Below are 16,747 nucleotides of genomic sequence, written 5' to 3' on the forward strand. Positions count from 1 at the left end.
TAATGGAACATGGCAAGTAATAAATAGCCAAGGGGAGGGACCATATGCAGTCCAGACTTTACTAGGATGGGTGGTTAATGGGCGTTGAGGGGAGGAAAGGACAAAAGTCTCAATAATCCCTATGAATAGAATTTCATTAATCAATATTCAAGAGTTACTAATCACACAGTACAACACTGATTTTAGTGAAAAATTATATGAAGAAAATAAATAAATGTCTGTGGAGGACAAATGGTTCATGAAGATTGCTAATGAATCAGTCAAGATGGTGCTAGGACATTATAGCCTTAGGCTACCATTTAAGAGAGATGATGTTTCACTGCCTAATGATCGTTGAAAAGGAGGTTCATGAGAAACAAAGAGTTTCAAGAAGAATACACCACATTCCTCACTGATATTATTAGTGAGGGCTATGCTGAGGCAATGCCACAAAGGTAGTTGAGGAGAACCGATGGCAAGGTCAGGTATATACGTCATCGTGGGGTGTACCATCCCAAGAAAGGAAAATTAATAGTGGTTTTTGATTGTGGGGCAACTTATAATGGAACTTCACTAAATTCAGAGCTGCATAAAGGTTCTGACTTCACCAACAGTCTCATACAGTAGGTGTTCTTACTAGATTCCGCCAGAAGCTGGTTGAGATGATGGCTGCCATAACCTTCATCAAGTGAATGTTTCAGAAGAAGATGTGGATTTGTTGAGGTTTCTGTGGTGGTCTGGAGGAGATGTTCGGCTTTCTCCTGTGGAATACACAATGATCATGCACCTCTTTGGAGCTGTGTCATCCTCCGCAAGCTATGCGCTCAAGAGGACAGCAGAGGACAATCGGAAATATTTCCGGTCTAAGATAATTGACATAATCCTGTATAATTTCTATGTCGATGACTGCTTAAAATCCATGTAATAAAATATCTCCAACATATTGTCATGTGCTATCTTCTATACCCGAAGCAGAAAGAGCAAAGGAGGGCAAAGAGTTGAACTTGGACAGGGATAAACTTCCAATTGAGAGTGCACTTGGAATGCAATGGTGTGTAGAAAGTGATAACTTCACATTTAATGCCACCAGCAAGCAACAACCTTATACCAGGAGAGGTATGCTATCCATGATAAGCTCAATTTATGATCCTTTACAGTTTTTGGCACCATTCACTCTGCCAGCTAAATTGCTACTACAAGAGCTTTGCAGAATAAACATTAGCTGAGATGAAGAAGTACCTAGAGCTTTTTGTGATCAATGGATTAGGTCGACAACAGACCTCAAGCAGATTATTGACTTCAAGGTCCCGCAATGTATTAAACCTAACAATTTTGGTGCATTGAGACAAGCACAGCTTTTCGGATGCAAGTGATCAAGGGTATGGAACAGTGAGCTACTTGAGACTGGTAAATGACAGAAAGGAAGTTCACATTGCCTTCATGATGGGGAAGGCAAGTGTCACAGTTCAAAGCACTTCCACTGTCCCCCACTAGATGTCACCATCACCCTGCCTTGTCAATCAACATTCCTGGAACCCTTGTGCACTCCTGTGATCACCCCCTGCTCCCATTTGCCACGCACCTCTCATCTTGTTTCTCTGCTCCACATTTAAACCCTTCACTCACTCCCAGTCACTGCAAAGTTTTGTCAGTTCTTACTATATCTCCGAGCATTTCTCTCCGTACCTTGATTCATTGCCTGACCTCCCGACCACAACTTTGGACTTTCCTTTTGACTCTGTTTGCCTGATCGCCCGACCCTTGCCTGTGACCACGACCACGTCTCTGCCTTGCCCTTGATTGCTCTGTTCTGCCGGTTTCTGACCCACGCCTGTCTGACCACCTCTATCCTGCACCACAACTGGGTCTCCTGTTCCCGTGCCCCATGGTACATTACAGCAAGGGTGTCTCCCTAAAGCAAATTACAATTCCAATGATGGAGCTTGCAGCTGCAGTTTGCATACTAAAGTGGATAAAATACTTCAATCAGAGTAACCGTTGCAGCTGGATAACTCAATGTTTTGGACCAACAGCCAGTCAGTTCTTAAGTATATAGCAAATGAACACACAAGGTTCCATACATTTGTTGCCAATAGGATTTCTGTAATTAGGGAAGCTACAAAGATAATGGAGATATATTAATAAAAAATCTAACCCTGCAGACGATGCCTCTCGAGGACAGAAGGCAGACAAATTTATGAAGAACAGGAGATGGATTCATGGCCAAGATATGCTCTGGAAGGCAGAAAAGGACTGGGGACAGGTTTCCTTGCAGTCTACATGGAGGTGTATGGGAGTAACTCATTAGAGCAATAAGGCAGGTGCTCTTAAAACAGCAGACTTTAGATGAAGAGGTACTACAAACTGTCTTATGTTAAGTAGAAGCTATCTTAAATAGCTGCCCAATCACTACAGTCTTCAATGTCTCACAAGACCTGGAACCCCTTACACCCAATCATATTTTACTCTTGAAGTCCAAACCCATTATACCACCTGGAGTTTTTGATAAAACTGATATATACATGAGATGTCGCTAGAAACAGGGACAATACATGGCTGACTTGTTTTGGATACGTTGGACACTTGAGTATTTGCCTCTCATGCAGGAAAGGCAGAAATGGAACAAAAGTAAAATAAACTTTACACCTGGTGATGTGGTTATGGTGGTGGATCCTTCAGCACCAAGGGGATCTTGGATCTTAGGAAGCATGTTGGAAGTGAAGTCAGACTCCAAAGGATTGGTGAGACACAAACCAACATCCTTGAGAGAACAATAACTAAGATATGTTTGCTGCAAGAAGACACAGACTAAAGGTCTTTGCTTCAGCTGGGCCGTTACAAGCTCAGCAGCTGTCCATGAATCCTGAACTAGCCTGATCTGAAGACTACTTAAGAGATTAGTATTATATATCACACTACACACCTCCTATGCATAATTGTTATATTGTATTGATATTTTATGTTAATAGTTACAGGCTCCTATGTAAAGTAATTTGTAATTGTTTTGTAGAACCCCAAATAGGGGCCGGTTATGTAGGAGCCATTTGTTGTGTTTGTATGTATATTAAGTGTGTGTTTATATATGTGTGTTTTTTGTTCCACCTATATGCCTCTACAGGTCGGAGGGGACCCTATAAAGGAGGAAGACCTGGGTTTGTGGGCATGGCTGACTGGGAGCACACAGTGTTTTTACCTTGTTTTGTTGCGTTTATTTGTGCTCCAAGTATTTGTTTGTTTGTTTTTTTAATGAAAAGTATTTTGTGTATACAGTACATGTGTATACAAAAAGAAAATTGGAGATGTCCTGCATTGCATGACCAGTACCTGAACACAAATACAGCAGCAGCACTATTGGCTAGAAAAACAGAGACTAACAAGCCATGATTTAAAGGCTAAGACAGAGGGACCACTAAGTAACCGGCTTCCTGGGATCTTACAGCCGACCTGGAGTGTATTCGACAAGGAGATCTCTGAAGTAAGTGTCACGGGCGGGGCATGATGGGCTAAATTATTTCACTAATTATTTAATTACTTGTTATGGTTCTTTTCACTTTTTTATTTTTCTTTGACATTTGTACACATTGTTTGATTCATGGGTTGTTTATTCTTAATGAAGCACTACTTCTCTTATTCTTATTTTGTGTGGTTTTATTATGACTTTCTTTAATTAGGGTGATTGATTTATTATTGTTCTGTTGCCTGCGGCACGAAATTCAATCGACATTTGCTGTTTCCATCAAGCCTGTCATAAAGTTTTTTTTACAAAAAAAAAAAAGCGTGGATGGAAACCTGGATTTTTGTCCTCTAAAACTAGGACTTCTGTCTTATCAGAATTAAGCATAAGAAAATGTACTTGTCGTCCAAGTTTTAATCTCAGACAGACAACAGATTAGTGTTTCAATGTTTATGGTATTGTTTGGATTTACTGACAAATATAATTGTGTCATCTGTGTAACTGTGAAAGTTAATATTATGGTGTTGAATGAAATCACCTAAGAAGTAAAGGAGTAACACATTGATACAAAATAAGTAGCCATCATAAATGTACTACTTTTTTTATAATCTTTTGGGGGGTGGGGGGGTTGGTCGTGGGCTGCAAGTTGATCTACTTTGTGCCACAGGTTGCCCACCACTGACTTGGAGTATCCCAGGTGGTGGCAGTGTACGCTACTGATAGTGATCAAGTGTGGGTTTACCAGGTAATTGGGTAAGACCAGAACACACCCCTACTCAGACAGCGTCAGGATATACTTGTACAGTAGGGGGGTTCATTACAAGAGGTCCCAAGAATAGGCTTGGGGCTCCCCCAACTGCCTGTACCAAAATTAGTACTCCAAACACTGCAGCATTAAATATTACATAGTGAAAATTAAAGGGGTTACACTTAAGTCCTTACACATATAAATCAAAAGTCAGTTAACATGCAGTAAGGGTGTTTAATTTCTCCTTCCCTAAAGCTCATACAGTAGTTCCGATAATTGTCCTTTGTAAAGATAAAAATAAAAAATAACATTTTAGTGACCTGGGACTGGGGGACATGTGGGGCTGTGTTTGTGTCTGTCAGTGTTGGGGGATGGGGCAGTTTATGTTATGCTTGTGTGTGTTATACTGGTAGACGGGGGATTAAAACAAAGGAGAACAACATAATGTTTGACATGATGTCTTAAATAGTTGTATTTTTACATACATTGCGTATATTGATGTTTGCTCATGTACGATTGATTTAATAGCGAGTTATAATCATAAGAGACGGTGATATTACAGCTGCACTCAGTTTTGGTCTCCCATTGAGAACGAATGTTCCATGCTCAGAATTGCGACCTCTAGTTATAGTTATTTCCGGGGTTAGCACGAGGGAACAAGGGGGATGACGCAATTGGGGAACCAGTCACGGACATACATTGGAGTGCCCCTGTTCTCGCTTGGCAATTTGGGCAGAGCAGATTTAGAGTAGAGTATGAGGGTAGTTGCATGTTGGGGAGTGGTATATGTTGGAGAAGTAGGGGTACAGCTTTAACACGTCAATGCATTATGGGTATTGTAGCGAATTTACTTCCATGATGATGGTAATTGTATGCTGTAACCAAAGTCAGAGCCACTGTCATTTTGCTCCGTGGACACTTTGTTTGTCTTTACTCGTAATACCTTGTATTGTGAACAAGGCTTAATAAATGTCAGTGGAATTCCAGACTAACTTGTCATTGCCAGCAGATAAGACCAATGAATGTGGGTATTACCCCCAGAGCATCGGAAAACTCGCTCTGGCCCTGTAGCTAGAAAGTGAAATCTCTCCAGTTTTATCTCTTTACTGGGTAGAGCTGTGTGGTGTGCAGTGCTCAGTGGAGCAGCATGGAGCGAATCCCAACCTGCACATACTACATTGGTGACCTCTCTGGATCTGTGAGGCATTATTTTATAATTAAAATAACTATTTATATTATGCATTACCTTTTATTTATTTATACTCAGTCAACAAAGGTTTTTACTTAGATTAAAAGAATAGTAAAAGAAAGACAAAACAAAACCAATGAAATAACTGTGCATATTAAAATTGCATTTGTTACAAGTATTGTCACTCAATTGTCAGAATCCATCCCTGTGACAATATGGCAGAGAAGAGTTGAGATCAAACACACACCTGAAGAACCCGTCCAGCATATAAGATCACATGAGAGTCAGAGTGAAAGGCAACCAGGCAATAAAGTCAGAAAGCAGCAGTTCAATAAAACCCAATTACAATTGAAATAGGTACGTTTTGTATGTAGCAACCTTCATGCCCCAGCTATGGCAGAGCACTGTAACGCAAAGACATAAAAACAGGACAGTTAAGCTCATCGGTATGGCTCTCTCCAGTTACAGGCAGAGCACATTGAAAACAAGCAGCTTTTCAGTTCAGACTCACACAAGATTACAGAATTGCAGAGCTCTTAATGTCAAGGGACTTGTACAGAAACAAACCTTCTAGCCCTTATCCACTGTATGAAACTGTGTTGATGATTAAAATGTTAAATCATCTCATACAAATTAACAACACTTTTTCAAGAGCTTCCTCTGGCCTTAACACACTGAAGACCTTGTATACATGTGAATACATAAGAACATAAAGTTTACAAACGAGAGGAGGACATTCGACCCATCGTGCTCGTTTGGTGTCCATTAATAACTACTGTAAGTGATCGAAGGATACTATCCAGTCTATTTTTAAATGTTCACAAATGTTCAGCTTCAACCACATCACTGGGGAGTTTGTTCCAGATTGACAACTCTCTGTGTTAAGAAGTGTGTTGAATCAAACTTCCTATTTTCCTTCTAATAAAACAGGCTGAGAGAGTGTTGAGTGTTGATCAGAAAGTTTACTCGTACAAGCAGCTTGGGGACAGAAAGACACACGGAGGCTGTCTCCATGAGGTTTCTCTCCAAAGATACAGTTTCAAAAAGGCACATTTATACAGACCAGACAGGATAGAAAGATCACAGGGCCCACATGTCTGTCCAGTGATGAGTGCAAGTTTCTGCCTGACAACTAGTTAGGAAAACCCATATACGGTTAAACCGGGGAAAATGTAAGGCATATGTAAAGTTTAATATAAGGGGGGTTTGTACGATGTATCAAGCCCAAATTACTGGTGAAAACTGGTTCTTATCAGACTCTGTTCTTCTAGGTATCAGGGTTGAACTATAGCACAGTACCATAGCACAGTAAGACAGTGAGACAGTGATCTTGTTCACACAGACACACAGGGAGAGAAATGCAGTTCAACAAAGTGTCTCGTGTTTTCCATCTTGAATGCCTTGAGCCCAATTTCCATTTGTGTCCCCGGGATCCGTGTGTCCCCGCTGATCCTCTCATAGTGTAATTATAGTGGACATTTTTGTTACCTGCATGTAATACCTTGCACTTGTCCACATTGAATTTCATCTGCCAGGTGTTGGCCCACAACTGAATATTATCTAAGTCCCTTTGAATAGCCTGTGCTGCCGTGATTATATCTGCTGAGCCACCTATTTTAGTATCATCTGCACATTTGGCAAGTTTGCTAACTATCCCAGAGTCCAGATTAGAAAGAGCAAAGGGCCTAGTACTGATCCCTGTGGAACTCCACTAACAACCTCACTCCAGTTAGAAGCGACTCCTCTTATCGACACCCTCTGTTTCCTATACATCAACCAGTTCATAATCCATCTACTTACATTACCCTGAATGCCTGCAGCTTCCAATTTGAGGATGCCTCCTGACTGCCACCTTACTCTCATATCTGAGTGACCTTGTGTCTGGCACACGCTCTGAAGACTCTCCTTCGAATCTGATGCAGTTTCAGTCCGTATACGAGGGGGTTGAAGAGGGGGGGGATGACCAGGTATTCTATGGCCATGATGTTTCGCAGGCTCGGAGAAAGAGTCTCTGAGCCATACCTGCTATACATCGAGTCAAGGAATGCGGCAATGGCGAAATTGATCAGAGCCATCAGATGGGGCAGGCAGGTCTGCATGAATTTAGTCCTCTGTTCGATAGACTTTAAACATGCTCTAATGATCCGAATGTAAGTGTATAGAATGAATAAGACTTGTACAAGCTGTGCAATTATAAGAATAACTCCATAGGCATTGCTTAGTGTGGTGGCTGTACATGAAAGCTTCACAACTGACACATTGTCACAGTAAAGTTTGTCTATGTGAGAACCACATAGAGGTAGTGTGGAGGTTAAATAGATTGTAATCAGTATGGAACAGAAAGGATAGACCCAGACGAATAGTAGCAATTTCCCTACAGTTGGAGGAGTCATGACACTGTGGTATTGTAAGGGTCTGCATATTGCCACATACCTGTCATAAGCCATCACTGTCAACATTGTTATTTCACACATAACAGAAGTGTAGATCACATATGCTTGAGTCTGACATCCTGCATATGAGATCACATTGGAGTCTGAGAGGAAGTCGGCCAGCAGTTTGGGATAGAACCCAGCAGTTCCATACAGTCCATTTACACACAGGTTACAGAGGAGGATGTACATGGGCTCATGGAGGGTTTTCTCGATGATGATTGTAGCGATCAGTGTCAAATTAACAATAAGCATGAATAGGTAAAGAAGCAAAGTAAGAGCAAAGTAGATATTCTTACTTGTCCTTGATTCGTTCAGTCCAGAAAGAGTAAACATTGTAACCCATGTAGAGTTCTCCATTAAGATATTTAATGTCCTACAATTTCTGGTGGGGAAACAACAAGTTTATGTTAACATGTAGATACATTGGAATGCAACGTGGAAATAGGACCAAGCTGATTAGAGTTGGATAATGTTCATAACCACATCCGGGTTTACATTCATGAAATAAGTGCTAGAATTTATTAAAGAATAACTACAACCATGTTAGAATTAAAATTCAACAATATCTCAAAAATAATTAATGTTTTTTCTCAGTTTCAAAACAGATAATGAAAGCAGTCATGTGCCCAACACTTGAAATTAAACGAAAAAATATTACTTATTTACACTCTCATTTTGTCTTTGTCTATCCTATACTATAGATGATCAGGTTTGCTGACATTACCTCATTGACATATCCAGGAGTGCTTCTGTAAGGGAAGCATTAGACTGCACTGAACTCAGCAGGTTTATGAGCTATATTCTTCCCTCCGAGGGGACGGTCTGTGGGGATCTGCAGTGATTAACACATCCTGAGAGAGTTGTGCCACGAGGCATTCTTTAATGAGCCCAAGAACAAGGATGAGAAGTGAAGCCACAGAAGACACATTCTCAACAGAGTGCCTTTATTTAGGGAAGAGTTTTAACATGAATATAACAAGTATGATGATAAACAGAACCATGTTAACTTACCAGACCGAGACACTGTTTACTGTAAGGTTCACCTACAATACAGATGCACAGTAGCATGTCTTATATTTGAGTGTCATAAATAAAGCCTGTCAATAGAGAATCAACTCCTTTAACTAACATTTTATAGCATATAGTAGTGTCCTTAACTAATCTTAACCCTGCACCTGGAGAGCCACAGGGCCTGAAGGTTTTTGTTATATCCAGTTCGTTAACAGTTTAATTGAGCCTAATGTGGGTCTGAATTCATAATAGGCTCCCTGTGTTCAAGGTATCCAGTGAATGGTGGTTTAGAGAGACTTGTAAGACCTGCATGATTGTGGCCGTGCAGGAACAGGGGTAGCCACATCTTCCCAATAAAATGACAGTAAACTTTGTCAGCTGTCAGTATAATTTCTACTTCCGTGTGAAGCTCGTAGTTCAGGTAGTTGATATTTGTTAAAATAAAATTATTAAGTAAATTAATATAAATTAATTTTAACTTCAAACTGAAAGGAATCTGAAGCTTCAGCATGATCAATGTGTTCATAAAATGTCACTCTAGATCTCTGCATACAGTGGTTCTCAAAAGTATTCACCTACCTTGGACTTTTCCACATTTCATTGTGCTACAACATGAAATCAGAATGGATTTAATCAGGAGCTTTTGCCACTGATCAACACAGAAAATGAATTACAAATACAAAATGGAAAATAATTAAATGCATAAGTAATCACCCCCTTCAGTCAATATTTGGTAGAGGCAACTTTTGCAACAATTACAGCAATGAGTCTATGTGGATAAGTCTCTACCAGCTTTGCACATCTGGACACAACTGTTTTTGCCCATTTTTTTTGCAACATTGCTCAAGCTCCATCAAGATGGATGGGGACCTTTGGTGAACAGCAATATTCAACTCTTTCCACATATTCTCAATTGGATTGAGGTCTGGGCTTTGACTGGGCTACTCCAGGAAATTAACATTTTTGTTTTTAAGCTACTCCAGTGTGGCTTTGGCTGTATGTTTGGAGTCATAGTCCTGCTGGAAGATTAATCTTCTCCCAAGTCCCAGGTCTCTTGAAGACTTCAGCAGATTTTCTTCCAGGATTTCTCTGTACTTTGCTACATCCATTTTGCTCTCTATCTTTACAAAGTTTCCAGGCCCTGATGCAGAGAAGCATCCCCATAGCATGATGCTGCCACCACCATTCTTCAGGGAGGGATGGTGTTCTCAGGATGATGTGCTGTGTTAGGCTTGTGTCAAACGTAGCGCTTAGCGTTGAGGCCAAAAGCTCCATTTTGGTCTCATCAGACCATTGAATCTCCCTCCACTTGGTCTCAGAGTCTCCCACATACCTTCTGGCAAACTCTAGCTGAGATTTAATGCGAGTTTGTCACTGCCTATGGGGTGGTTAGGGATGACAAGCTTTGCGACCACGCCACCTCCTTTATTAAATGAGAGAGGACCTCATTCACTCCCGTCAATTCTCTCCCCGGGCAGGCTCTACTGGACCCCAGAACACCACCACACAGAAGGCAAGTTTTTCAAAAAGTAACAATTTATTTTTACTCAGCTAGGACAAGGCATGAAGACTGTACCAGCACGAATACCATAAGAAATTGGGATATTAAATCCAAAACCTAACATAAAAAATGTGTGCACACAACCAATAAATAAGTGAAAAGAAATCATAAAAAATAAACAAATTAAAAGTGATCAATCAACTGCTAATTGCCCATCATGCCCTACCCATGACCAGTTTTCTTCTCTCCCATTAAGGCCACTCTGGTGAAGCACCCAGGCTATTGCTGCAGTAGCACAGTGTCTCCCAGCTCAGCTGTGAAAGACTAACTCCTTTAGAGTTGCCATAGGCCTCTTGGTGGCCTCCCTGACTAGTGCCCTTCTCGCCCGGATACTCAGTTTTTGAGGACGGCCTGATCTAGGCAGATTCACACTTGTGCCATATTCTCTCCATTTCTTAAAAATTGACTTTACTGTGCTCTGGGGGATATTCAATGTCTTGGAAATGTTCATATATCCTACCCCTGATTATTGCTTTTGAAGAATCTTTTTCCGGACTTGCATTGAATGTTCCTTCATCTTCATGATGTAGTTTTTGTTAGGAATTGTACTATCCAACTGTGGGACCTCCCAGAGACAGGTGTATTTAACCTGAAATCATGTGACACACCTTAATTGCACAGAGGTGGACTCCATTCAACTAATTACGTGACTACTAAAGACAACTGGTTTCACCACAGGTCAGTCAGATGTGTCATAGCAAAGGGGTTGATTACTTATGTATTCAATTATTTTCTGTTTCATCTTTGTAAATTAATTTAGAAAAATTTGCAGATTATGTTGTTCACTTTGACATTATGGACATTTTCTGTATTGATCAGGGGCAAAAACTCCTGATCAAATCCATTCTGAATTCTTGTTGTAAAACGATGAAATGTGGAAAAGTCCAAGGGGGGTGAACACTTTTGAGAGCCATTGTATGTAACAGGGCCGATTGTGTATAGGAGATCCTTATAGTGATATACCTCTTCGAAATCAGTAGTGTACATAAACTTCTTGCACAAGAATATTGATCATTTGTGGTTTTATCTCTTTACTGGGCAGAGCTGTGATGCGCAGTGCTTGGAGGAGCGGCGTGGATCGAATACCAACCTGCACACACTACATTGGTGACCTCTCTGGATCTGTGACACATTATTTTACAATAAAAATACCTATTTATATTATATTGTACCTTTTATTTTGTTTCCATTAAGTAACAATGGCTTTTACTTCCTAGATTAATAGAAGCAAAATAAAAAACAAACACATCCAGTGAAGTAACAGAGCATATTAAAATTATATTTGTTACACATATTGTCACTCAATTGTCAGAACTCATGACTGTGATAATATTAAATGCACACATAACAAAGAGAAGACTTGAGATCAAACACACACTTGAAGATCACATAAAAGAGTGAAAGGCCACCAGACAATCAAGTCAGAAAGCAGCAGAATAATAAAACACTATTATAATACAGATTTGTTTTTGTATGTAGCAACCTTTTTGCCCCATAGCAGAGTGCTCTAACACACATACATAAAAATAGGACAGCTAAGCTCATCAGTGTGGCCCTCTCCAATTACAGGCAGAGCACACTGAAAACAAACTGCTTTTCAGTCCATACTCACAAGGCTACAGAATTGCAGAGCTCTTAATGTCACCGGGAAGGGAATTCTACAGAAACAAACATTCTAGGCCTTATCCACAGTATTAAACTGTGCTGATGTTTAAAATGTTAGATCATCAGAACAACATGACAACACGCTGTGTACACGGCCTATATACATACACACCACCAGCACAGACACATCCATATGAAGCACATTATAGAAAGTTATTACATTTTTTTGTCAGAGCACTTTATGTCCACATCTATTTGAATGTATATATGCTGATCTGCTAATTCTCAGCACTGATGTTTCAAATTGTAAAACATCCATTTCTCCTTAATTGTGTTGACTTTCTTTTTTCTTTTTAATTGCTCTACTGTGATTTATCATAATATCTTTGGGAATAAATTATTTAAATCTAAAATACAACATTAACTGAATCACAATGAAAGGAACTCATTTCAGGGATTGTACATTGCAGGTTCATGCTTCTCACAAACTCAAATTCACATTTTATTCATTTGTAATTAATCTGTCCTCTAATTAAGGGAAATAAACCCTTAACAATGTCAGCAGTGGCTACAATGTCCTTTACTGACAGGATGATTGTATCAATGCCTCTGTAGTCGGACCCATTCCCCAGTGTGACCTCAGTGGGCTGCTGCTGTTTTCTAGCAGGTAGTTATTGTGTAATTGTTCCTTCGCTCCTCACGTTGCTGTTGTCAAGGTCTCTGGTGTCTCTTTTTCCTGTTGAGTTCCACTGGTTTCAAGCATGGCACGGTGCTCCAGAACACACCTAAAGCAGTGCAGCATGAATCTGTACAGTATCCAGCTCTCAGTGAAAGCCATGCCCAAGGGGGAGTATAATCTGTTGTATTTAACATTTTACATGATTGTGATTCTCTCTCATGTGGCTCTGCTTGTTTCTAATTAAGATTGTGGCACTATCATTTAGAAAGAGCAGACAGGTGATTTAAAAACATTTTGATTTAACCAACTCTGTCAGAATGTTAACCTTTCTCCCTGATTTCATCTCTAAATGCAGTAACAGAGACAACAATAACAGTTTTCTTTCCCGGATGAGTAGAGATGACCCACTGTGTGTTCCTATGTCTTGTTTCTGTTTCATTCTGCTCTCATACATTGTTGGACAAAAAAGGGTCTCCAACTGAATGAAAAACAATACACTACCAGTGGGAATCTGTGGGCACGTACAGGATAAGGACTGGTGCCTTCTGACTCAGTGTTTCTCTCTGTCTGCATTTTACAAGCTAGAGTTGTAGTAAATGTAGATGATCAATATGAGCATTAGTAGAAAGGAGCCCTGTACTGGACCTGAACATTCAGGTGCCTCTGGGCACTTTGATGCCTCCTGACTGCCACCTCACACTCACATCTGAGTGACCTTGTCTCTGGCACACGCTCTGAAGACTCTGCTTCGAATCTGATGCAGTTTCAGTCCGTATACGAGGGGGTTGAATAGGGGGGGGATGACCAGATATTCCACAGCCATGAAGATGCGCAGGCTCTGAGAAAGAGTCTCTGTGCCATACCTGCTGTAGAGCATGTCAATAAGTCCAGCAATGATGAAATTGATCACTGCCATCATGTGGGGCAGGCAGGTCTGCATGAATTTACTCCTCTGTTCGATAGACTTTAAACATGCTCTAACAATCTGGATGTAAGTATATATGATAAAGGTGGCTTGTGCAAGCTGTGCAATTATAATAATATATCCATAGGCATTGCTTAGTGTGGTAGCCAAGCAAGATAGATTTAGAACAGATGAATTGTCACAGTACAGTTTCTCAATGTGAGACCCACATAGAGGTAGTCTTACGATTAAATAAACTGTAATGATTCTGGAACAGAAAGGATAGCCCCAGGTGAAGAGTAGCAATTTCCTGACAGTCGGAGGAGTCATGACACTGTGGTATTGTAAGGGTCTGCATATTGCCACATACCTGTCATAAGCCATCACTGTTAGAATTGTTATTTCACATATGACATAAGAGTAGATCACAAAAATTTGCATCAAACATTCAACATATGAGATCACATGAGAGTCAGAGAGGAAGTCGGCCAGCAGTTTGGGATAGAACCCAGCAGTTCCATACAGTCCATTGACACACAGGTTACAGAGGAGGATGTACATGGGCTCATGGAGGGTTTTCTCAATGAGGATTGTAGCGATCAGGGTCAAATTAACAGCAACCGTCAATAGGTAAAGAAGCAGAGTAAGAGCAAAGTAGATATTCTTATTTGTCCTTGATTCGTTCAGTCCAGAAAGAGTAAAGATTTTAACCTGTGTAGAGTTTTCCATTAAGAAAGTTGATGTCTTATGATTTCTGGTGGGAAAAAAAACAAGTTTATGTTAATATCTAGATATATTTGTATGCTACCTGGAAGTAGGATCAAGTTGATTAGAGTTGTAAAAAGTCTACAAAATCTGAGTCTACATTTATGGATCAAGCGCTCAAATGTATCTAAGAGGTACTAAAAACCCTGACCAAATACAAATTCAACAATATCTCAGAAATAATAAATTATTATTCTCAGTTTCAACAACGATAAAGGTAACACCCATGTGCCCAACACTTCCAATATGAAAATATAAACCTTTACTTATTTATGTTCTCATTTTGTATTTGTCTATCCTATACTATAGATGATCAGGTTTACTGACATTACCTCATTGACATATCCAGGAGTGTTTCTGCGAGGGAAGCATTAGACTGCACTGAACTCAGCAGGTTTATGAGCTATATTCTTCCCTCCGAGGGGACGGTCTGTGGGGATCTGCAATGATCAACACATCCTGAGAGAGCTGTGCCACCAGGCATTCTTTAATGAACCCAAGAACAAGGATGAGAAGTGAAGATACAGAAGACACATTCCTCTATTTAGTCACGTTTTAACATGAATATAACAAACATGATGATATACAAAACCAATCATGTCAACTTACCTGAAAAAGACACTGTTGTCAATGTAGATAAAAGCACTAAAACTAAAGAACAGTAAGACTCATTAGCACTTTTAAATAGTGTCAAAATTATAAGTGAAGGGATGCTGTTAAAGCGATAAAGTTGCAATGGACCTTTAATTTATCATTGCAGTTATTGTTTTTATTACTTTAGTACTTTTGATTGGCCTAGGACTTTAAACTGGAGTTTGGCTTGTTAACAGAGGAAAATATATTTTCTCAATAAGGTCCTGCTATCTAGTGATCCCCATACATATAACCCACAGCAGACATGTCCTCTGAAAACGCTCACAATGCACGTAAAAATATGACATTGTGGCATGGGGTTCACCAGTTTGGGGGTCTGTTCCCAGTTCCACAAACACTGCTCCAGCATAACACTACTGTTGGTTTAAAGGGTATCCTTTCTACTATAAGTTGGGCCAGGAATTATTTTGGAGCCATTCTTTTAAATGAGAGAAAGCAAGCCAATTACGATGTACTTTGGGGGTCTATTCCCAGTTCCAGAGATAGTTTTCCAGCATGAAACTATTGTAGCACTATTGTACCTTAATGCCACTATTACTTTTACAAATTCGTTTCAGTTTAACAAATTGTAGAAAATGTGTATTCATTATTATTGTTGTTGTTGTTATTATTAGTATTAAAGTTAAGTATTGATATTATTTACACTATGTAATACAATATTTTCAATTAAAACACAAGTTTCTGAAAGCCCAGAATAAGTATTTTTCAGTTTTCGACGTCTTTGTAAATCTTTCCACTGTTCAGGCGTATCGGGTTTTACCGAGTCCCGACTTTGAGGCTGTTTCTTTTTATACAAGATATATACACCGATCAGCCATAACATTATGACCACCTGCCTAGTATTGTGTAGGTCCCCCTTTTGTCACCAAAACAGCCCTGACCCATCGAGGCATGGACTTCACTAGACCTCTGAAGGTGTGCTGTGGTATCTGGCACCAAGACGTTAGCAGCACATCCTTTAAGTCCTGCAAGTTGCGAGGTGGGGCCTCCATGGATCGGAATTTTCTGTCCAGCACATCCCACAGATGCTCGATTGGATTGAGATCTGGGGAATTTGGAGACAGGTACTGACCATTGCAGACCGGGAACACCCCACAAGAGCTGCAGTTTTGGAGATGCTCTGACCCAGTCGTCTAGCCATCACAATTTGGCCCTTGTCAAAGTCACTCAGATCCTTTACGCTTGCACATTTTTCCTGCTTCTAACACATCAACTTTGAGGACAAAATGTTCAGTTGCTACCTAATGTATCCCACCCACTGACAGGTGGTCATAATGTTATGGCTGATCGGTGTATAGGTTTATTAAAAATGTAAATGTGTGTAACATTAAGTGGGGGGGGTGTATTTTGATAAGAGCATTTTAGCTCTGAGCTGAAGCACAGATCTAAAGAAGACATCTCCCCCAAAGTTATCAGATTTCCTAAGCTCATCAGCGTGTGAACTGGTTTACATCAAAGTGGCAGCCTTGGGAGGATGGCACCGAGAATGGGCCAAATAGCTTGGAATCCCTGCACTTTTTGAAGTGGACGAGCGCCGAAATCCCGACACAGAGCTATGAACCCGGGCCAACCGGCATTTCCAAAAGATGGCATGGATTGACATCAGTCATAAATCAAGCCCTCTCCAATAGGACACTGGGGGCTGAAACCGAAATCCAATCTCACAAACTCAAGAACTAATCATCTATTGATCTGACAGGCGTATAAAGGGTAGCGCACGGCATCTCTCTCTCTCTCTCTCTCTCTCACCCGAACCAGTAACC

General features: G+C 40.3%; 1 protein-coding gene across 1 annotated transcript; it reads right to left on the reverse strand.

Moving 5' to 3' along the window:
- Positions 1-7,229: 7,229 nt before the first annotated feature.
- On the reverse strand, positions 7,230-8,162 carry LOC136747040 (olfactory receptor 6K3-like). The gene has a single exon (XM_066699995.1). It carries the CDS (start codon positions 8,160-8,162, stop codon positions 7,230-7,232), a length of 933 nt encoding a protein of 310 aa, XP_066556092.1.
- Between the last annotated feature and the right edge of the window lie 8,585 nt (positions 8,163-16,747).

Source organism: Amia ocellicauda, chromosome 3 (assembly GCF_036373705.1).
Source record: "Amia ocellicauda isolate fAmiCal2 chromosome 3, fAmiCal2.hap1, whole genome shotgun sequence".
Lineage (NCBI taxonomy): Eukaryota > Metazoa > Chordata > Actinopteri > Amiiformes > Amiidae > Amia > Amia ocellicauda.